Here is a 24688-nt window from a genome sequence, read left to right on the forward strand (position 1 = left end):
TAAAACAGCAGCGTTAACCACATGAGAAATGTTGCTTTTGTGTCTTAAAGGATTATTAGGTTATCTCCTATCTGCAGGTCCGATCACTGAATATGAGGACAGGGTCCCGTGTCCCCTCTTGTGAATGAAGCAGTAGTTGAGCATCTGTACGGCCACTCCAGTCACTCTCTGTGGTACTAAAGGAGATGGCTGACTACAGTACTAGACTAACTATGGCAGTTGTAGTGGCAGTGCCCATGCTTCACCACCTCTTGGAAGACAAGGGATCTCCATTCTCATTATCAGTAAAGGGTCCCAGCACTTGGACCACCGTGAAGATACTGACTACCATTCCTTTAAAGGAAAACTGTCAGCCTGTTCACCCACACTAAACCCAATACACTGCGTTATAGTGTGAGAGAACAGGATTCAAACGAGGGGTCACTTACTTATTTTCGTCAACTGGCTGACGAGATATATGCTTCTAAAGTTCCGGGATTTCTAAAATGAATAGCACAGTGAAGGCGTCTCCCCCGCCGGCTGGTTAACAAAAATAAGTAAGTGACCCTTCGTTTGAATCCTGTTCACCCACACAATAACCCATTGTGTTGGGTTTAGTGTGGGTGAACAGGCTGACCATTTTCCTTTAACACCTTAAGGACCAGGGTTTTTTTCCATTTTTGCACTTTCTTTTTTTCCTCCGTACCTTTAAAAAAATCATAACTCTTCCAATTTTGCACCTAAAAATCCAAATGATGGCTTATTTTTTGCGCCATTAATTCCACTTTGTAATGACATCAGTCATTTTACCCAAAAATCTACGGCAAAACTGAAAAAAAATCAGTTTGCGACAAAATTGAAGAAAAAAACACAATTATATAACTATTGGGGATTTCTACACAGTACATTTTTCGGTAAAAATTACACCTACTCTTAATTCTGTAGGTCTATACAATTAAAATGATACACTACTTATATAGGTTTGATTTTGTCGTACTTCTGAAAAAAATCATAACTACATGCAGTAAAATTTATACATTTTAAAATTGTCATCTTCTGAACCCTATAACTTTTTTTTTTTTCGAGTACCTGGCCGTATGAGGGCTCATTTTTTGCGCCATGATCTGAAGTTTTTAGCAGTTCCATTTTTGTATTGGCCGGACATTTTGATCGCTTTTTATTATTTTTTTCATTATGTTATCCCATAGGATAACCTTGATCCATGATTCTGCTGCTTGACTGCTCATGCCTGGATCTCAGGCACTGAGCAGTCATTCGGCGATCGGACATACAGTTGGAATGTAGGGACCCTCCTTGTGTCCTGCAGCTGTTTGGGATGCCACAATTTATTCACGGTGATCCTGAACAGCCTACTGAGCTAACCGAGGGTAGTTTACTTTCACTTTAGACGATCGGCGATCAACTTTGAACTCTGCATCTAAAGGGTTAATAGCGCACGGCACTGCGATCAGTGCCGCACACTATTAGCCACGAGTCCCTGCCATTGTTAGAGGCCAGGCCCGAGCCGCTATGACCCCCGGGTCAGGCCCCGTGTTATAGAAAGAGAGCGGAATCAGGGCATACAGGTACGCCCTTGGTCCTTAAGTGGTTAAAGAGGCACTGTCATTATGAAAAACCTTTTATAATTTCTAGTACTACTAATAAGATGACTTTTTTAAATATACATTTATTTAAAAAAAAAATGCAATTTTACAAAAAAAAATTTTCAATGAAAATAGCCGCCACTAGGGGTCATCTGTCTTTATGTAAACAGACTACTCTATATTTTGCAGCATACTGGATACCGGCCATAAAGTGTGTTGGTATCCAGTATAGGAGATCATCATTGCACCACTGCAGCCTTCAGCTGCTCCTAAACTACAACTCCCATGATGGGAGTTGTAGTTTTGCAACAGCTGTGGGTACAATCTTTGTAAAACTCTGTGTTAGAGCTGTGTATTCTCCAGCTGTGTGCCTCCAGCTCTTGCAAAACTACAGACATAGGATGTGTGGGCATGCTGGGAGTTGTAGTTTTGCAACAGGTAAAGGCAACACTGCTCTAACAGTGCTTTATAAATACTACAGCTCCAGCTGCTACACTGCAAAACTACAACTTCCTGCATGCTTGAACAGCCAAAGCCTCCTCTGACTCCTGAATGACAAAGAAGCTGTTCAGACTAACAGGAGTCTGTAAAAGCTTAAAGGAGTACTCCGGTGGAAAACTTTTTTTTTTTTTTTTTTTTTTTTTATCAACTGGTGCCAGAAAGTTAAACAGATTTGTAAATTACTTCTATTAAAAAAATCCTAATCCTTCCAGTACTTATTAGCTGCTGAATACTACAGAAGAAATTATTTTCTTTTTGGAACCCAGAGCTCCCTGCTGACATCATGACCACCGTGCTCTCGGCTGACATCTCTGTCCATTTTAAGAACTGCCCAGGGTAGGAGAAAATCCCCATAGCAAACATATGCTGCTCTGGTCAGTTCCTAAAATGGACAGAGATGTCAGCAGAGAGCACTGTGGTCATGATGTCAGCAGAGAGCACTGTGTTCCAAAAGGAAAATAATTTCCTATGTAGTATTCAGCAGCTAATAAGTACTGGAAGGATTAAGAATTTTAATAGAAGTAATTTACAAATCTGTTTAACTTTCTGGCACCAGTTGATTTAAAAAAAAAAAAAAAAGTTTTCCACCGAAGTACCCCTTTATAAGCTGAATGACACACATAGTAACAGCTATGTTGATTAGCATCCAGCTTTACAAGGAACAGATAGAACAGCCAAGCTGCTCCCAGACTCAGAGCAGATGAGTCATCCACAGTGAGGAAGAGATATGGATACGCCCCCTCCACAAGGCAGGAAGACAATGCAAGTGAGCAACATATAAATGATATTTGTTAGGGATATATAGGTCCTGTACATGATCAGGATTAGGTACTGAGTAACATCACTTTTTTTTTTTTTTTTTATTACACTATGACAGGTACGCTTTAAGCGGAGGGATTTAAACTCTCGATCTAGTTGTAATGCTGTATATGGCGATCTCTATATATTACAATGTCATGTTCTGTATGTTTCTAGAGAAGATATGGACCCTCCTTGTCTGGATGCCAAAATCTTTCATCGGACACTTGTGCTTCTACAAGTCTGGATTGAAGAATGCTGGCAGATTGACTTCTCCATGAATCCCGATCTCCTCGACAAGCTTGAAGACTTGAGTAATTCCCAGGTGATTTCATTGTAGAATAATCACACGAATGATTGGGAATTGTGTACAATTGTGGCTCTGCGTAAAATCTCTTCAGTTTAGAGAAGAAAGATGTGTGTGGTTTTAGATGCAGTAATAGAAAAGCAGTGTCAATTGATAATTTATTGATTTCATTAAAGGGGTTATCCAGGAAAAACTTTTTTTTATATATCAACTGGCTCCAGAAAGTTAAACAGATTTGTAAATTACAATGTGAAGTCAGGTAGAAGAAACAGACATGGTCGCACATCTACAATCTTGTATAATGATCTGATTGCTTCTCAGCATAATTTCAAAAACTAACAGGTTGTTAGTATACATTTTGATCAAAAAGTACAAGCCCACTCGCCACGTCAAGGCCACCTATTTAGAGTGGGTCCATAACGTCCCTAGCATAAAATGGCGTAGCACTGGGCGGCGACCACCACCGCCGCAACACCAGTACCCACGGGGGGGGGGGGAAACGACTCACTGGCAGAGTGGCCCCAATGCCACTCAAACCAGTCTATGGGTCGCACCCCCCCGCAGACACGGCACCACGGCAACAACAGACGCCGCACAGCACCACACCAGTGTGAACAGGGTGCTACAGCTCACTTACCATGTGCTCCCAGTCAGACTGGGAGGCTGCTAGGAAAGAAATGGCCCTTATGTAGCTAACTACTACTTATATAGGGTTGGGCTGAAGGGGTGGGGAAGAGTGCAGCACATGTTTATAAAAAAAAAAAAAAAAAAAAAGAGGGGATAGAAATCACAGTGTGAATTCGGGTAGAAAAACAGACATGGTCGCACATCTACAATCTTGTATTATGATCCAATTGCTTCTCAGCATAATTTCAAAAACTAACAGGTTGTTAGTTAGGGACCCACTCTGAATAGGTGGCCTTGACGTGGCGAGTGGACTTGTACTTTTTGATCAAAAATTTATACTAACAACCTGTTAGTTTTTGATATTATGCTGAGAAGCAATTAGATCATTATGCAAGATTGTAGATGTGCACAATGTCTGTTTCTTCTACCTGAATTCACACTGTGTTTTCTATCCCCTCCTTTTTTTTGTTTGAACATGTGTTGCACTCTTCCCCACCCCCTCAGCCCAACCCCATATAAGTAGTAGTTAGCTACACAAGGGCCATTTCTATCCCAGCAGCCTCCCAGTCTGACTGGGAGAGCATGGCAAGTGTGCTGTTACACCTTGTTCACACTGGTGTGGTGCTGTGCGGCGTCTGTTGCTGCCGTGGGGGGGGGTGCGGCCCATAGACTGGTTTGAGTGGCATTGGGGCCGCTCTGCCAGTGGGTCGTTTCCCCCCCCCCCCCCCCCCCGTGGGCACTGGTGTTGCGGCGGTGGTTGTCGCCGCCCAGTGCTACGCCATTTTATGCTAGGGACGTTAGGGACCCACTCTAAATAGGTGGCCTTGACGTGGCGAGTGGGCTTGTACTTTTTGATCAAAAATTATACTAACAACCTGTTAGTTTTTGATATTATGCTGAGAAGCAATTGGATCATTATGCAAGATTATAGATGTGCGACCATGTCTGCTTCTTCTACCTGAATTTAGATTTGTAAATTACTTGTAGCTTCTGAAGTTAAGGTTCTTCTTTTCTGTCTAAGTGCTCTCTGATGACACGTGTCTCAGGAACCGCCCAGTTTAGATGAGGTTTGCTATGAGGATTTGCTTCTAAACTGGGCGTTTCCCGAGACACATGTCATCAGAGGGCACTAAGACAGAAAAGAACAACCTTAACTTCAGAAGCTCATAAGTACTGAAAGGATTATGATTTTTTAATAGAAGTAATTTACAAAACTGTTTAACTTTTCGCAGCCAGTTGATATATAAAAAAAAGTTTTTTCCTGGATAACCCCTTTAAGGGAAGGCATAGCCTAAACTTCTATACATCCCCTTATGTCAGTGTTTCCCAACCAGTGTGCCTCCAGCTGTTGCAAAACTACAATTCATGCTGGGAGTTATAGTTTTGCAACAGCTGGAGGCACACTGGTTGGGAAACAGTGCATTTTTAAATTTTTGCACTTTTTTCCTCCTCACCTCAAAATCATAACCCGTTCAATTTTGCATCTAAAAATCCATATGATGTCTTATTCTTTGAACCACTAATTCTACCTTGTAATGACATCAGTCATTTTACCCAAAAATCTACAGCAAAACGGAATAAAAATCATTGTGCGACAAAATGGAAGAAAAAACGCCATTTTGTAACTTTTTGGGGCTTCCGTTTCTACGCAGTACATTTTTCGGTAAAGATGACAACTTATATTTATTCTGTATGTCCATACGATTAAAATGATACCCTAGTTATGTAGCTTTGATTTTGTCGTACTTCTGAAAAAAAATCATAACTACATGCAGGAAAATTTATACGTTTAAAATTGTCATCTTCTGACCCCTATCACTATTTTATTTTTCAACGTACGGGACGGTATGAGGGCGCCGTGATCTGAAGTTTTCATTGGTACCATTCTTGTTTTGATCGGACTTTTTGATTGCTTTTTATAAATTTTTTTATGGTATAAAAAATGACCGAAAAGACGCTATTTTTGGACTTTTGACATTTTTTGCGTGTACGCCATTGATCGTGCGGTTTAATTAACAATATATTTTTATAGTTCGGACATGAACGCAGCGACACTACAAATGTTTATTTTTATTTACACAGTTTTTTTTTATGGGAAAAGGGGGGTGATTCAAACTTTTATTAAGGAAGGGGTTAAATGATCTTACCCTTTTTTTTTTTTTTTTTTTTTTTTTAAAACTTCATTTTTTCTTCTTCAATGTTATAGCCCACATAGGGGACTATAACATGCAGTATTGATTCAGTACACTGATCACTGCCATTGCATTCCAATGCATTGATCAGTGTTATCGGTGGTTGATTGCTCAAGCCTGGATTTCAGTTTTGGAGCAAGGAGGCAGAAGGAGGCATCTTTCTGTTGCATCCTAGCTGATCGGGACATCACGATTTTACTGATCCCGACCTTGCTGCTAGTAAGCTTTCACTTTCACTTTAGACACGGCGATCAACTTTAATTGCTGCATCTAAAGACTTAATGCCGGACATCTGCCTGAACGGCGATTAGCCGGCATTAGCCACTAGTCCTGGCTTCTGATAACAGCCGGGACTGTGCGGGTATGATGCGAGCTTAGCTCCCAAGCTCGTTTCATTACTCTCCCATGCCGCAGCGTCGTTTATAATCAATGTGCGCTGCCCTGACTTTCGGAGCTCCGCTCACAGCGTCCGGAAGTTCATTACTCCGAACACTGTGTGCGGGCTTCCGTGTTCACGGCTGCCGGGCGTGACGTCACGACCAGCCCCTCGTGACGTCTCGCCCGCCCCCTCGTGATGTCTCGCCCGCCCCCTCAACGAAAGTCTATGGGAAGGGGGCGTGACCGCTGTCACGCCCCCTTCCCATAGACTTTGGTAGAGGGGGCGGGCATGACGTCACGAGGGGGCGGGCATGACGTCACGAGGGGGCCGGGAGTGACGTCACGCCCGGCGGCCGCGAACATGGAAGCCCGCACACAGTGTTCGGAGTAATGAACTTCCTGACGCTGTGAGCGGAGCTCCGAAAGTCAGGGCAGCGCATAACCCCTTTAATGTTGTAGCTTGTGCATGTGACCATGGAGGCTAGTGAATGTCTGTTTAAAACATTGCAGATTCTTCCAAAAGACGAGCGTGGGGAGTACCTAGTGTCCCTGCTGCAGGAGCTCTCCAGTAAGAAGTACACAATCTCCTCTCCCACCTTGAGCTCTGAGAAGAGGGACGACACCAAATCCTTGCACTCCTTGTGCACAAAGTTCTCTGAGGATAATGTTTCTAGAAAGGTTTGTCTTGTTTGTGCTCTTCTGCTGTATGACAGGGCCAGCACCTGTTATCGGGATATGCAGACTAAGACTCTTTAAAGGGGTACTCCGCCCCTAGACATCTTATACCCGATCCAAAGGATAGGGGCTAAGATGTCTGATCGCGGGGGTCCCGTCGCTGGGACCCCCATGATCTCTGTGTAGCACCTGGTGTTCATGTAGAACGTTGGGAGCGGGCGGCAGGGGTCGTGACGTCATGACCACACCCCTGGTGACATCACACCACGCCCCCCTCATTGTAAGTCTATGAGAGGGGGCGTGGCGGCCTCCCATCGACTTGCATTGAGGGGCGTGGCCTTGACGTCACGACCCCTGCCACTTGCTCCATGCGTTCAGAACAAAATGTTCCAAATGCTGGGGCAGCGAAGAACCCCTTTAAGACTTTCCCTATAATGAACCATGTACCAAATATTATTGGGTCCTAATATTAAAGGAAAATTAATATATTGTGCTTCACTTACTAAGAGTGTCGGGTTTTTACTAGTGGGAAATGTTGTTTTAGACTTGCAGAATTCCTCTCTAATTTCTATGGGGAACATTTTCTGCCCAGCTTTTTCTAGATGGAAATTTCCAGCCATTTATCTACAGGATTTTCTCTGAATTCAATAGTAAATAGGTTGGGTTGTGAAACCACGCCCCTTTTGGGGCAGGCCACAGCCCTTTGCGACAGACCACGCCTATTTTACATATTACAATGCCATGTCTGGTTTGTCGGATTTTCCTGGCGCAGACATTTCGACAAAATAACCCGACAAAAACTGGTTGGTTTCAGCTTAGTAAATGAGGCCCATTATGGCTAAAGCGGGGCCCCCCAGGAGAGGTGTGTGACATAGGGATTCAAGAACACCCAAGAGAACCCGTGTCATACACTACCCCCTATGGCTCTACATTGGGTATTACAATTTGCCCTGAGTGTTCCTTCAATGGAAAATATACCACCTTTCCACTGTATAGGTCAGCGTTTCTTAACCAGGGTGCCTCCAGCTGTTGCAAAACTACAACTCTTAGCATGCCCGGACAGCCGAAGGCTGTCCGAGCATGCTGGGAGTTGTAGTTTTGCAACAGCTGGAGGCACCCTGGTTAAGAAACACTGGTATAGGTTGTACATGTTAGTCTGCTGGGAGGTGAAGTTTAAGGGGAGCAACAGTCACTCATGCGTCCTGACGTGTCTGATGGACGGATTCCCCCAGTGATCATACACGAGTCATCTTGTGATAGATGTTTCTCATGGGACAGCTCCTTTAAAGGGGTACTCCGGTGGAAAACTTTTTTTTTTTAAACAATCAACTGATGCCAGAAAGTTAAACAGATTTGTAAATTACCTCTATTAAAAAAAAATCTTTACCCTTCCAGTACTTTTTAGCAGCTGTATGCTACAGAGGAAATTATTTTCTTTTTGAATTTCTTTTTTTTGTCTTGTCCACAGGGCTCCCTGCCTGATGCCCGTATCAGGGGAACTGTCCAGAGCAGGAGAGAATCCCAATTACAAACATATGCTACGTTGGACAGTTCCCGACACAGACAGAGGTGTCAGCAGAGAGCAATGTGGACAAAACAAAAAAGAAAATAATTTCCTCTGTAGCATACAGCTGCTAAAAAGTACAGGAAGGATTGAGATTTTTTAATAGAAGTCATTTACAAATCTGTTTAGCTTTCTGGCACCAGTTGTTTTTTATTTATTTTTTAATTTTTTTGAATATTTTTTCCAGAGTACCCCTTTAAGTAAGACTGTGCAGACTGTGTTCACAATATCATTCTATGGAAGTAAATACAGGTTTTTTTTTTATGTCCATATTTTGCAGAGCTTTAACTGGAGACTCTCTAAAGGTAATGGACTCAATATTCACCATCACAGGGATAAACAGTACACAATATCTGCAGCTTTGCCCCGGCCTTGCTACCCTGGACTTGTAGAAGACCTGTCCTCGTACTATATCAAGGGAGAGGAGTGCGGGACATACTCTATACAGGAGCTTAGTGTTCAGCAAATCGCTACTCAATTGACTTTACTCCAAGAGGTTAGTATATGCTTATGTAATGCTCCCTCCATACTGTGTATTATAATAGGTAACAGAAGCCTAAAAGAGGGTCCTCCTGTGTACAGCAGATCTGAAGACCATTTTAATATCGAGATATGAGGTTAGGATGGGTTCACACCACGATTTTGCTATACAGTTTTTGGATATGTAATTTTTTTTATTTTTTTTTTTTTAAGAAAACCGGATTACAAAAAATGGACCAAACCGTATTCAGCCATATTCACAAAAAATCAACCGTATATGGTTTAAAACCGTAAACGGTTACAAATTTGTAGTCCGGTGACATACGGTTGTATATGGGTGTATACGTTTTTTATCACAGCATATTCCAGAAGGTGGGTGGTTCTTCCAGCTCGTACTGCGCATGTGCAAGGTTAAAAACTGGATAGACTAAGCCGGACTGAACCGTAAACACTTATGTTTCCTATGTGAAAATAACCGTATACGTAGGGCTGGGCGGTATACCGGTTCATACCGAATACCAAATTTTTTGGGCTGCACGACATGAATTTTCCCCCCATACCGCAATACCTGTTTGGCCCCTCTCCCTCGGGAATGTATTACCAGCCCAGCGCAGCGCTGTCCCCACATCGGGGAACTAATCCTATGTGACCCGCCAGCGCTGTTCTGCCCCCCCCCCCCCCCATTTAATGATCAGTGCAGCGGGGTACTACTCACAGATGTCACCTTCAAGCACTGTCCTCCTCCTCTTTGTTTAGGCCACCGGGCGCTGGAACTCTATACTGTACGCCAGTGGTCTCCAACCTGCAGACCTCCAGATGCTGCAAAACTACAACTCCCAGCATGCCCGGACAGCCAACGGCTGTCCGGGCATGCTGGGAGTTGTAGTTTTGCAACAGCTGGAGGTCCGCAGGTTGGAGACCACTGCTGTACGCTGTATCCCATTCCCGGGCTGCAAAAGATAAAGAAAATAAACTTTAAACTCCCCTATGCTGAGACTTACGCTGAGGACTGGAACGCCGGACAACCGTCAGCCTATCACCGGCCGGAGCGATGTCCCGCCGTTGGCTGTCCGGGCATGCTGGGAGTTGTAGTTTTGCAACAACTGGAGGTCTGCAGCTTGGAGACCACTGGCGTACAGTGAGTTCCAGCGCCAGCGGCCCCCAACAGATAGGAGGAGGGCAGTGCTTGAAGGTGAAATCTGTGAGTAGTACCCCGCTGGGCTGATCATTAATTGGGGGGGGGGCAGAACAGCGCTGGCCGGTCACATGATTGGGGAGGGTGAAAATACCGTGGAACCGCCGTAAGTTAAAAAAAATACCGTGATACACATGTTTGGTCATACCGCTCAGCCCCACGTATACGGTTAAAATACGTTTTTTTTCAACCGGACATAAAAACGTTTTGTAGGCCAGAAGTAAAAAACCGTATTGGTTTGAAAAAAAGAGACAACCGTATACATTATGGCGCATACGGTTTTGAATGGGTAGTCTATGGGCACGGTTTTCTTTACGGTTGCCTACATTTTTTTTTTTTATGATACCGTATGCCGAAACCATATAGCAAAATCGTGGTGTAAACCCGCCCTTACTCAGGTGAGTATTCAGTGCTCGATTTTATTCCCACTCATCTCTGGCAAAAAAATTTAAGAAATTTTGGTAAAAATTCCATTCTGTCTGTTGATGCCCAAACACAGTAGATTAGCACATCTCCCCCCCAAAAACAAGATCTACAGAATAATGAGATAAACCCCTATAATGTGCACTCTGTAGATGTCAGTGTTGCTTCAGGCAATTGGTCTACGATCAGTACTGGATACTAAATGACACCCGGTCTGGGCTCATCACATTGGTACCTGGCAATTGGTAGATGTGTTTATTATTAACAGGCCATGTTCATAGCAAGCTGAATGTATGCTTGAATCAAAAGATAACGTCCCACCTAATGTATATGTGTAATCTGGATGAGTTTATAGTATACAGCAGTGGTCTTCAACCTGCGGACCTCCAGATGTTGCAAAACTACAACTCCCAGCATGCCCGGACAGCCAACGGCTGTCCGGGCATGCTGGGAGTTGTAGTTTTGCAACATCTGGAGGTCCGCAGGTTGAAGACCACTGCTGTATACAGTATAGCCACCTTTTGCCTCTGAACCCTAGTTCCCCCCCCCCCCCCCCTATGGAAAGTGTTCCCTTGGGGGTACATGGTCTTGTTGGATTCTCACACTGCGCTCACAATGTACTTTGAATAAGCAGCACACATAGGCTTGGCGGCACTTCATTTTGATTATTCCTTTACCTTATTAGCAGAGCAGTGTGCATTTCACAAGGCCAATTATATCAGCAACCACTAGAGGGCACCAAAGATCTTCCTTTACCTCTATACAGACAACAGAATTGACCTAGACTGCTTTATATATGCACAGCCATTATCTTTCTGTCCTTTTAAAGATCTCTTCTGACATGTCACAGTGACTCTTCAGGAGTCTTGACTTGTTTTGGTCTGGAGATCCCCTGACTTAGGTCAGCAAGGAGCAAAAGGCTTTACTTGTAGAGTGGTGCATACAAGCATATTACTTGTATAAGGCTATTTTTTTTTTTTCAGCTAAGAGCCGAGGTAAGTGCTCTGTCACCCAAGTGCAAACAAAAAGTGCATTGCAAGCCCTTCTCCAAAAGAAGAGAGGGCCTCCAATAAACCAAATCCTTTGCCTCCGGGCCAAAAGGCACCTGCAAAGTCCCAGGTACAAGCAGGTCTGGTGGAAGGATTTTTGCGCCCCTAGGCGAAAGCTAATTTTGCTGAACCCTTGACTCTGCCCATTGTAGCTGTCCTTTGACACGCCCCACCTTACTACTGGGATGACACACTGTAACAAACCTCCTCCTCTTGTAATCTTCTTACTACTGAGGTGACACACTGTAACAAACCTCTTAGAGGCCATCGCATGTTGAAGGAAGCATCAACATATGATGCTTTTGTATGTCGGGGCCATCGCATAAACGGCTATCCGGCAGCGCAGACTGCTTCAGCTGCCACCGGATAGCCGTTTACGGTGCCCCGTGTGCTCCAGTGATGGTCTCCTACCTGTCCTCGTGGCTCCGGAGCGTCCTCTTCGGGATCCCGTCCATCGCCGGCGCTCTTCATCATAGTCATCACATCGCCGCTCACGCTGCCTCGTCATCCAATAGGAGCGGCGTGCTTAGCGATGTGATGGCGGCGACGTGAGAGCGATGTAACCGGGCAGCAGAGGACGCGGCGACAGCGATGGACCAGCGGCAGCGGTGGACCAGAGCAGCGGTGACGGATCCGGAGCGGCGAGGACAGGTGAGTACAACTTCCTATTCTTTACATTGCACGGATCACTCAACATACGATGGTTTCAACAAACGATGGTTTCAACAAACGATGGTTGATTTGGAACGGATTACCATCGTATGTTGAGGGACCACCAAGTTAAACAGATTTGTACATGAAAATTAAAAAAAAAAGAAGAAAAATCTCAGCTCACCTGGGGCGTGCAGGGCTACCTCCAGACATATACAGTGACCCCCTGACCTACGATGGCCTCGACATACGATAATTTCAACATGCGATGGCCTCTCAGAGGCCATCGCATGTTGGAGGCAGCATCAACATACGATGCTTTTGTATGTCGGGGCCATCGCATAAACGGCTATCCGGCAGCACTGACTGCTTCAGCTGCCACCGGATAGCCGTTTACGGTGCCCCGTGAGCTCCAGTGATGGTCACTTACCTGTCCTCGGGGCTCCGGCGCGTCCTCTTCGGGATCCTCTGCATCGTCTGCGCTCTCCATCGTTGTCATCACGTTGCTGCGCACGACGGAGCAGCGTGCATAGCGACGTGATGACGGCGACGTGAGAGCGCGGTTTCCGGGGAAGCAGAGGCCTTGCCGGAGCGTCGGGGACACCCCGGGGACGCGGCGACAGCGATGGAAGGAGACATCCCGGGCAGCGGTGACGGGTCCGGAGCGGCGGGGACAGGTGAGTACAACTTTCTCTAACAGTGGTCTACAACCTGCAGACCTCCAGATGTTGCAAAACTACAACACCCAGCATGCCCGGACAGCCAACGGCTGTCCGGGCATGCTGGGTGTTGTAGTTTTGCAACATCTGGAGGTCCGCAGGTTGTAGACCACTGTCCTATACTTTACATTGCACGAATCCCTCAACATGCGATGGTTTCAACAAATGATGGTCCATTTGGAACGGATTGCCATCGTATGTTGAGGGACCACTGTACAAATATATAAAAATCTTTTTGTTTTTTGGTGAGAGGAGCAATTTATTTTTTCTGATCAAAACCAGTTTTCCACATGCCTCTCATGGTATGGGAGGTATATGGACGACGTGATCATAGTTTGGAAGTCTGACCAGAATGGAGTACCTGCGTTCATACAATATATGAACGCTAATCATTGCAATCTAAAATGTACTTATACATATAATTAGCAGGAGGTCCCTTTCTTAGATGTGCTATTTCGGGGTACTCCAATGACAAAGAAGGTAGAAGTAGAACCTTTCCCGCAAACAAATTACTGGTAACACTATTTTGAGAGCTGATTCCTGCCATGCTAGGCACACTGGCCCAGATTTATCAAACTGTGTGAGAGAAAAAGTGGAGTGATTTCCCCACAGCAACCAATCACAGCTCAGCTTTCACTTTACCTCAGATCGTTAGCTGAGCTGTGATTGGTGGTTGTGGAAAAATCCCTCCACTTTTTCTCTCACACAGTTTGATAAATCTGGGCCACTATCTCTGCTATACCGGTTGGTGAGCTGATCCGTATGAAACGGAACAGTTCTTCACCACAAGTGTACCAGAGGGAAGCAGAAAGGGTTTGCACTCGTTTGACAGCACGCCGAATTCCCTCTTGGCTTATGAATAAAGCCGGACTCGGGTGGATCAAATGGATCGTAACACGCTGTTAACAGCTAAAAAAACGTTCCAATACTGATGATCAGGTGACGTTTGTGACCACATACAGCTTGGAGTTTAATGAAATAAAAAATATTGTGAAAAAACACCTACCTGTACTGGCTGCAGATCCAGCGGTAGGGGAGATTATTAAACCGGGTGTTCGTTTTTCTGCACGACGCGCTCCTACTCTATCAAACCTACTTGTTCCTAGTATGGTGGGTGTGGAGGAGGAACAATCAACCTGGTTAACGGTTAAAGGGTTTCACAAGTGCGGTAACGCGAGGTGTGTGGTGTGCCCTTATGCAACTAAAGGTAACAAAATAGAAGGTACAATAGATGGCAAAGTCCACACTATTCGTGACTTTATTAATTGCGACAGTACCCTTGTAGTATACAGAGTTACCTGTATTGTTTGCAAAATGGATTATGTAGGTAGCACCAAACGCACCTTAACCCCTTAAGGACTCAGCCCATTTTGGCCTTAAGGACAATTTATTTTTAACGTTTTCGTTTTTTCCTCCTCGCCTTCTAAAAATCATAACTCTTTTATATTTTCATCCACAGACTAGTATGAGGGCTTGTTTTTTGCGCGACCAGTTGTCCTTTGTAATGACATCACTCATTATATCATAAAATGTATGGCGCAACCAAAAAACACTATTTTTGTGGGGAAATGAAAAAGAAAAACGCAATTTTGCTAATTTTGGAAGGTTTCGTTTACACGCCGTACAATTTACAGTAAAAATGACGTGTGTTCTTTATTCTGAGGGTCAATACGATTAAAATGATACCCATTATTACATACTTTTATATTATTGTTGTGCTTAAAAAAAATCACAAACTTTTTAACCAAATTAGTACGTTTATAATCCCTTTATTTTGATGACCTCTAACTTTTTTTATTTTTCCGTATAAGCGGCGGTATGAGGGCTTATTTTTTGCGCCATGATCTGTACTTTTTTTTGATACCACATTTGCATATAAAAACTTTTAATACATTTTTTATAATTTTTTTTTTATAAAATGTATTAAAGTAGCAATTTTGGACTTTTTTTTTTTTTTTTTTTTTTTACGTTCACGCTGTTCACCGTACGGGATCATTAACATTTTATTTTAATAGTTCGGACATTTACGCACGCGGCGATACCAAATATGTCTATTAAATTTATATTTTACGCATTTGGGGGGTAAAATAGGAAAAAAACGATGTTTTACTTTTTTATTGGGGGAGGGGATTTTTCACTTTTTTTTTTTACTTTTAATTTTACATTTTTTTTTACACTTGAATAGTCCCCATAGGGGACTATTCATAGCAATACCATGATTGCTAATACTGATCTGTTCTATGTATGTATAGGACATAGAACAGATCAGTGTTATCGGTCATCTTCTGCTCTGGTCTGCTCGATCTCAGACCAGAGCAGAAGACGCCAGGAGCCGGACAGAGGAAGGTGAGGGGACCTCCGAGCGGCGTTTTGAATGATCGGATCCCCGATCAGATCATTCATTGAAATCGCGTACTGCCGCAGATGCCGGGATCTGTATTGATCCCGGCATCTGGGGGGTTAATGGCGGACGCCCGCGAGATCGCGGGCATCGGCCATTGCCGGCGGGTCCCTGGCTGCGATCAGCAGCCGGGATCAGCCGCGCATGACACGGGCATCGCTCCGATGCCCACGGTTACGTACAGGGCGTAAATGTACGTCCTGGTGCGTTAAGTACCACCGCACCAGGACGTACATTTACGTCCTGCATCCTTAAGGGGTTAAAAAAAGTCCTTTTACGCCTAGCATGTCTAATGTCTCAAAGCATTTTGTATTAAAACATAATTCAGACACATCATCATTGCGTTTTTGTGGTATTGAAAAAATCTAAAAAGGTAAAAGAGGGAGTGACCCTATACGAATTCTCCACAACAGAGAGATCATGTGGATCAATCTATTGAATTGCATTCAAACGCATGGCCTAAATAATAAGACGGATTTGATACTGCATTACTAATATATAAGTGAATTAGTTGTTTTGTTTTCCTTAGCTGTAATATAGTCCTATTGTGTTTTATGTGTGTGTTTTAAAAAAATACATACCGTATATATTTTCCTGGTTTTACTTGTGTTAGATTGCACACTGACATAAGATGTCCCTCCCCTTCCTGATGGGAAAGGGTGGCCTTGTAGTATATAAGGCAGTCTCATTTGAGGATTGGCAAGCTATGAGTAAGGGTATAGCAACCTGAAACGTGTCAGCCATGTCCATGTCTTTCTGCCACCGTGAAGGTTTTTAACGAGGATTCGTGAATAAAGCTTGGAAGATTTTATTCAGCCGTGCTGGTGTTTTTTCTACTTTTTTCTAGATTTGTAAATGACTTCTATTAAAAAATCTTTATCCTTCCAGTACTGATCAGCTGCTGTATACTACAGAGGAAGTTCTTTTCTTTTTGAATTTCTTTTATGTCTTGTCCACAGTGCTCTCTGCTGACACCTGATGCCCGTATCAGGAACTGTCCAGAGCAGGAGAAAATCCTCATAGCAAACCTCTCCTGCTCTGGACAGTTCCTGACACGGACAGAGGTGTCAGCAGAGAGCACTGTGGACAAGACAAAAAAGAAATACAAAAAGCAAATAATTTCCTCTGTAGCATGCAGCTGCTAATAAGTACTGGAAGGGTAAAGATTTTTTAATAGAAGTAATTTACTAATCTGTTTAACTTTCTGACAGCAGTTCATTAACCTTCTTAGCGGTTATCCCGAGCGTGATGGGTTAATTTTCCCTGCCAGGAGCGGTAACCCTGAGTCAAGCTCTGGGTAGAATTTCAGAGTTGCCAACCGGGCTGCACAATATATCTCAAATCGCGATTTTCGATTTTTGCGATATAGCGATGCAGCCCCTGGGAATACATGTGATTATCTGCTCGGGTCGGCTCCCGTGGCGGGGGTCGGCCAGAGCAGGTAAAGACAAATACTAAAAGTCAGTGTTTCTCAACCAGGGGGCCTCCAGTTGTTGCAAAACTACAACTCTCAGCATGCCCGAACAGCCAAAGGCTGTCCGGGCATGCTGGGAGTAGTAGTTGCACAACAGCTGGAGGCACCCTGGTAGAAAAACACTGAGCTAAGTGGAAAAGGCCACCGGTAGGAAAATAAAAAAACCTTCTGCTCACCTAGTTCCGGTCCCTGCAGATGCCATTCCCCTCTGTGCGTTCCGGTCCCTGCTCTCTTCTTTATTCATCTTGCAGGACCTTTCCCTTTTCAGCCAATCACCGGCTGCAGTGGTGTCACGTGTCAAGCCAGTGATTGGCTGAAGGGGAAAGGACTTGTTCTACAGCAAATACACGAGGTTTGAAATCTGCCCGGCAAACCCAGTGTGTGTTGCTGCCAAACAAGAAGGTGACAGGGAGGGATGAATGTGACCAGGGGGGGGGGGGGGGGTGACATGGAGGTGGGGGGAAGAATGTGATAAGGGGGGGGGGGGGGGGAAATGTGACAAGGGAGGGGGAATGTGACGGGGGGAGATGTGAAATGGGCGGGGGGGGGGGGTGGGGAGATGTGAAATGATCGGGGGGGGGGGATGTGAAATTTCAATGCAAAAAATTGTACCACTTTTGGTACAAATTTCCACACATAATCATACCGCCAGGGAGGTTAATAAAAAAAAAAAAAAAAAAAAGTTTTCCACCGGAGTACCCCTTTAATTTAGCTGACAGACTAATGGCCCCCAAGCATTGTAGACTGTGGGCTGATTGGAAGGAGTAATATTATGTTTATACTACTCAAATGTGTTGTTGTTTTTTTTGTAGTTTGTGTTTCTTTTTCTTCTTAGCTGTTGAGTTAGTAATTGAATATGGAAATCCTGACCTTATTCTCCACTTCCATTTGCAGGTTATTAAATGTAATAATTGAAATGACACTGTAAAATGAAAGCTGGTTTACATGACTGCTATCTCTCGGCTTCATTATAGAGCTATTATAGTATCATTACATCTGCACCTCTGGGATCATTATTACTACGTCTAATGATAATTTTTCTTTTTTGCATTAATGTTTGGTAGGAAATGTTCCAGAAGTGCCACCCTGTCAACTTTTTGAACTCACGGGCACTAGGAGTTAAAGACAAGTCCAGCAATATTCCAAAGTAAGTCTGGAGATAGTGAATCAAGGTCAAGTCCGTCCATCAGAGCTGCATTGTGAGGCCCTGGGCTGGCGAGGGGAAAACACATTCTTTGCCAAGTCAGATAAGAAAGCCTGATGCAGGTCTCATGGTGGAATGTACTGAAGGGGCACAGTGTTGTTCTAGAGATTTGGAGAAACACAGATTCTATATACTGATATGTTTCTAGAACCGTACAATAGAAGTGATGAATTAAAGGGGTACTCCGCTGCTCAGCGCTTGGAACAAACTGTTCCCAACACTGGAGCCAGCGCTGGGAGCTTGTGACATCATAGCCCTGTCCCTTGTGATGTCCCGCCCCTCAATGCAAGTCTATGGGAGTCACGCCCCCTCCCATAGACTTGCATTGAGTGGGCGGGACGTGATGTCATGAGGGGGAGGGGCTATGACGTCACGAGCTCCCGGCTCCAGTGTTCGGAACAGTTTCTTCCAAATGCTGAGCAGCGGAGTACCCCTTTAAAGGAAAACTGTCAGCTTTCTCCCCCCACACTAACCAGCGGTACTGGCGGGGGACTCTGATCAGTTTGATGCTTACTGTGCCCGGATCCGCCGCACCGTTCAGCTGTAATCTTCTATTTTCGGTATATGCTAATAAGGTGCTAACTGGCACAGGCGGGGTAACCGGCACTCTGACGTCAGTGCTGCCTGCCGCAGCGCCGTCCAGCTCATCAATATTCCTACCCTCTCTTTGTCTCTCCCTCTTCTCCCGCTCTGTAATGAAGAGCAAGGGGAGGAAGATTGATGAGCTGGGCGGCGCTGCGGCCAGCGGCACTGACGTCAGAGTGCCAGTTAGCACCTCATTAGCATATACTGAAAATAGAAGATTACGGCCGAACGGCGTGCTGGATCTGGGCACGGTAAGGACCAAACTGATCAGCGTCCCCTGCATCAGCCAGTACCACAACAGTTTTCCTTTAATACAATGGACTCATGTTTATGAGTCAATGCTGTATGTGCAAAATGGTAGGATACTTTAAAGGGGTACTATGATCTCCTCAAGTTATCCCCTATCAATAGGAAAGTGGATTACTCACGGATCAGTGGTAAGTCGGCACCGATTCCCAGAATGCCATTACATTAGAACCACAAAATAAGGCCCACACCTCATTCATTCTCTGTTGGCTTTCAAAACATTGTGAGCACTGGGCGGCTATTTGTTAGCCCTGAGCCTATGATACTATGTAGTACAATCGGTTGCATATCATTAGTCTTTAGTAGAATATGAGTTTATAGCTGGTTTGCTTAAAGGGTACCTCTCATCAAAAAACTTTTGATATATTATAGATTAATGTATGCAGAATAACTTTACAATTGCATGTTATTAAAAAATATGCTTCTTTCTATTTAATTTTCCACTTTGAAGAAATGACCACTAGGGGTCTCCCTACTAGTCCTGGCAGCAAGCATTTCAGACTCATGCTGGAGTCCTAAACACTACGAGCTGCCAGTCTGCTTTGTTCACAAAGGAGAACTCTCAGAGCTGCCAGCCTGCTTTGTTCACAGCCTGTTTGGCTGTGAACAAAGCAGGCTGGCAGCTCTGAGTGTTTAGGACTCCAGCATGAGTCAGAAATGCTTGCTGACAGGACGGATCGGGAAAAATACAATAGAAAGAAGCATATTTTTCATTAACATGCTATTGGAAAGTTATTCAACATTCATTAATCTAAAATATATCAAAAGTTTATTTGATGAGAGGTACCCTTTAATATTACAGTATAACATTTCAAACAAAACATTCATGAGTGTTGTGTTCTAGAACAAGTTCTGTGGAGCCTCTTCCTGTGGACGTTTGCAGCCTCTTCTCCCCTAACTGCACCCAGGACAAGTATCTGCTACAGATGTTACGATTCGCAGACAATGTTAGTATGTGGGTGGCAGCTGAGATTGTTACATGTCACACATCCAAGGTTAGTTTATACGTTTTCAGATATTTTATTTATTTTTTTTAACTCAACAATTGTATCAAAACTGCATTTTCTACATTTTCTCACTGAACGCCCTCTGCTTTGTGATGTTTTTGCTTTCAGTCCGCCCAAACAAATGTTCTTGAGAATAGCAAAAAAAAAAAAAAAAAAAAGAAAGATGGCCGTCACAACTACCTAATACAATGCTGCTGTGGGAAATACTGCATTTACAGAAAAGAAGGTTGCAGCAGCACTCTTGGTAAAAAAAATAGAGGCTCTTAGCGCACTTTTTGATCAAAACCTGTCCCCCATCCACCACGCGGAGGTGGCCTCATTTAGGATGGGACCCTAGCACACTTATTCTACTCATCTGGCTCTGACTGGGTGACATGCAGGATCCACTATCAATTTAAAAAACCTTGTGTGAACAGGGAGGGGTGCACGGCTACAGAGGGTTCTACTCCCCATAACTTGTATAGCAAAAAAAAGGAAAGATAGCCAGCACAACTACCTAATACACGGCTGCACGCTACTGTGGCAAATACAAAGTATACAAAATGGATGGTGGACACGTTTTGATCAAGAAGTGGGCTAAGAGCCACTATTTTTAAACCAAGAGTGCTGCTGCAACCTTCTTTTTTGTATACTTTGTATTTGCTAAAGCAGCGTCCACCCGTGTATTAGGTAGTTGTGCTGGCTATCTTTCCTTTGTTTTTGCTATGCAAGTTATGAGGAGTGGCACTCTCTTTAGCCATGCACCCTTCCCTGTTTAAATTGATAGTGGATCCTGCATGTCACCCAGTCAGGGGCCATATGCCCAGCAGAGATGAGTAGAATAAGCATGTTAGGGTCCCATCCGAAGTGAGGTCACCACCGTGTGGTGGATGGGGGACACGTTTTGATCAAAAAGTGTGCTAAGAGCCTCCATTTTTTGATCAAGAGAGCTGCTGCAACCTTCTTTTTTGTGCGTTTTAGAGAATAGTATTCTTCCAGTTCTTCTGTGCTTTTTCAATCTTGGGCTCTTTTCCTTCCTTAAGCTCCCCCTTGCATCCTCTCCCTTCCTCATGATGGTTTTGTGTGCTCTTTCTCTTTTTTCTTTCAGCTCTCTTGCACTCTTTCCCTCTAGTTCTTGCCCCCTTTCAATTGCTCCCCCTGGAGTTTTCTCTCTTCCTCTTGCACGTTCCCCCTCTTGTGCTCTATCCCTCCAGATCCGCTCCCTCTTATAGGCCTTTCTAAAGCTTTCTCCCTCCCCTAGCTCCCTTTTGTGCTTTCTCCCTTTCCTTTGCTCCCTCTTGTTTCTGTTCTTTTCTTCAGCTCCCTCCCTCTAGTTCCTTCTTGCTCTCTTTTTCCTTCCCTCTAGCGCCTTCTTGATCTATCTCTCCCTCCCTTTTGTGCTACCCCCTTCCTCTACCTTTCTTTTGTGCGGTCTCCCTCCCTTTAGCTCCTCCTTACATTTTCTCTTGGACCTGGTCTCTCTTGTACTCCCTTTTGGGCCCACTTCCTTTTTGGCACTTTTGCGGCTTCTCCATCCCTCTTTTGCTTCCTCATGCACCTGACCCCTCTTGTTCTTTCTTGCTCACTCTGGCATTACTTATTGGGGCTGCTCCCTCTTGTGCCACCTCTTGGGCCAGCTTCCTTTTAGGCACCTACACTTTCTGTCTCCCTCTTGCACCTCATTGAGCTTTCTTGATCCCTCTAGTACTACTTATTGGGCACTCTCTCTCTCTCTCTCTCTCTTTCTTTCTCTCTCTTTCTCTCTCTTCCTCTAGCCCAGGGGTCTCAAACTGGTGGCCCCCCAGATGTTGCAAAACCTCAACTCCCAGCATTCCTGACAGCCATTAACTGCAGCAAATAGCTGTCTTGGCATGTCCATGCATGCTGGGAGTTGAAGTTTTGCAACATCTGGAGGGCCGCCAGTTTGAGACCCCTGCGTCTAGCCTATTCTTCGCTTCCTTTTGCTCCCTCTCTTTTTCCGCTTGGACCAAGTATCACTCACTTTTCTTATGCTGCCAAAGCCTTGTCTGATGCCAAACGATTGTAAGAGGTTTTGTATTGTACAAAGACTGTCTGAGTACATAGCACATATACAGAAGAATCTGAGTATGAAAAGAAAACAGCATCGATAATTTATTCAGTCCAGAAATTAAAAAGAAAATATGCAAATTAAGCAATTCAGTATTTAAAGAGTACCTGCCACCAAGTAAAGAGGTTTTATTATGTATCTGGTGTGTTCCACTCTTCATTAGGAGTCCCCCGCACTTTTCCTTTTTAAATTACGCCCATTATTTCTTTAGGTATGTCCATCTAAAGCCTGCTCACTGCCTGTGAGATTTTTCAGCTGCAGGGGGGCGTTACCTGGCAGGCGTGACGTCACCTGAAGCCTACCGAGTAACACTTCCGCCCTCCTCTGTTCTATGCTGCACGCATAGAACAGGCAGCCAATCACGGCAGGCAGGCTGTCATTCCCCTCCTCTCTGTTATGCACAAGGCATACAGAACGGAGGGAAATCGGAGCCAACCTGCCTGCTGTGCACAGAGCTGCTGGCTGGCAGCTCATCGCCCAGGTGGGGGGGGAGGTGATGTGCACAATGTAGAGGCACAGTGGCACAGTAGCAACAGTGGCAATGTAGCGGGCACAGCAGCTGTCTTGGACCCTTGCCATGCACAGGGTGTGTCTGATTGACAGGCAGGGAGCTGCACTGTGCTCTTCGGTGTCCCTGCTGCACTGAGAGTTCGGACTCATGCCAGGTCGGCATCCGAACACTATGAGCCAGGACATGTAGGGAGACCCCTAGTGGTCTGTTTTTAAAAGTAAAAAATATATATAAAGATACATTTTTGATAATCACATGTTATTAAAAAGTTGTTTCTAATACATTGATTAAACAAATATAAATCGTTTTTGTGGTGACAGGTACTCTTTAACACAATATCTAGTCCCAGATGGAAGCATTATTTATACAGTTAATCCTTATTATTTTGTCTTTTTGCTTTTTTTAGTTACAGACGAGCATCTTGACAAAATTTCTCCTTGTTGCCAAATTATGCTACGAACAGCGAGACTTTGCAACCGCTGTTCAGATTCTTGGGGGACTTGAGAACCTTATAGTGCGGCAGCTGCCGGTGAGATTTGTTTGTTTATTTTTCTCCTAAAAAATTTTTATTTTATTTTTGTTTAACATGGTAATGAAATAATATTTTTTTGTTCTATTTTTTTATATATTTAGGCTTGGAAAAATTTACCTACAAAGGTGGCAGAAATTTTGGAGGAGCTAAAAGCTGTGGAGGTAATAACCTTGTTGGCACACTAAAGGAGGGTTGTAAATTCCGTATTTATTAAAATGACACATCAGACACATTCCCTTGTGGGGAGGTTTACCTACTTTCCTGTAATTTACTTTCATTTATTGGCAATTAATAATGGCAGTATCTGGCTGTGTGACCTGCCCACTATTAGAATAACCCTTTCCTTCCAGGAGGCAACTGTTATCCTCCTGTCTGTAGTATGAACTAGTGTCATACAAGTAAAAAAGTGATGATGTTATATTATAACATGGTCACATTGCATTTGCCAGAGCAGAAGTTGCTGTTAGCAGTGTCTCTGGTTCCTAAAAATAGTTCCCTTTTAATATACGGTAGTCTGTGAAAAACATCTATGTACATCAGAAGGTTGACAAGGGGTATGGAGCAGACTTAGCAGTCAAGTCTGCTCTTTTCAATATAGATATGTTGGGAGAAAACACCAATTCCAGCCATTTAACCCCTTACGTGTTGTGTTCAATAGCAGCCATGGTACCTAGGCAGTTGGTCAGAAGGAGGTCCCCTCTGTGACCCAATTGCATTCCTCCTGCAATACGATTGTGGGGTGCCGAGTAGTAAATAAGGCAGGTGGAGGCCTAAGGAAGTCTCTAAGGCCTTCCATGTTATTACTCTTAGTACACTCTGCTGGAAGAAGGTCCATCAATCGGGAATATAAAAAGTTAATCAAATTAAATTTAAGGACACAGGGGGAGATTTATCAAAACCTGTCCAGAGGAAAAGTTGCTGAGTTGCCCATAGCAACCAATCAGATCGCTTTTTTCATTTTTGAAAAGTCCTCTGAAAAATGAAAGAAACGATCTGATTGGTTGCTATGGGCAACTCAGCAACTTTTCCTCTGGGCAGGTTTTGATAAATCTCCCCCACAGAGTTTTTTTTTTTTTTTTTTTTAAGTAGTGAAACCTAACAAAAATGCTATAAATGTAATATCACCTTAACTGAAATGATCTGCAAAATACATATGACATGTTATTTATACTGCACAGCAAATGCCATAAAAACTGAAAAACTGTGGCTAAAAACTTTTCTTAATCCCTTGTTTAACGTTTCTCAATACATTGTGATTAACCACTTAAGGACGCAGGGCGTACCGGTACGCCCCCATTCCAGATCGTTGTATCAGCGATCTACTGCTCCAGTGTATGCAATCAATAGATTGCCTGGTATAGCCCCCTAAAGGGGCTAAAAAAAAAGTATAAAGTGGTAAAAAAAATAAGAGAATAAATGTGAATAAGCTCCCTCCCCCAATAAAAGTTTAAATCACCT

At 44.0% G+C, this 24688-nt stretch overlaps 1 protein-coding gene across 3 annotated transcripts in view; it reads left to right on the plus strand.

Annotated features, from left to right (window-relative positions):
* KNDC1 (kinase non-catalytic C-lobe domain containing 1) overlaps nt 1–24688 on the plus strand; it is a 141568-nt gene that overhangs the window by 109746 nt on the left and 7134 nt on the right. For all 3 annotated transcript variants that reach the window (XM_056529503.1, XM_056529504.1, XM_056529505.1), the window contains exons 22-28: nt 3060–3207; nt 6897–7064; nt 8906–9121; nt 18082–18164; nt 19957–20107; nt 23105–23227; nt 23332–23391. In XM_056529503.1, coding sequence (XP_056385478.1) covers nt 3060–3207; nt 6897–7064; nt 8906–9121; nt 18082–18164; nt 19957–20107; nt 23105–23227; nt 23332–23391 — 949 coding nt within the window. The remainder of the gene's footprint in view (nt 1–3059; nt 3208–6896; nt 7065–8905; nt 9122–18081; nt 18165–19956; nt 20108–23104; nt 23228–23331; nt 23392–24688) is intronic.

The sequence above is a fragment of the Hyla sarda genome, chromosome 7 (assembly GCF_029499605.1).
Source record: "Hyla sarda isolate aHylSar1 chromosome 7, aHylSar1.hap1, whole genome shotgun sequence".
Lineage (NCBI taxonomy): Eukaryota > Metazoa > Chordata > Amphibia > Anura > Hylidae > Hyla > Hyla sarda.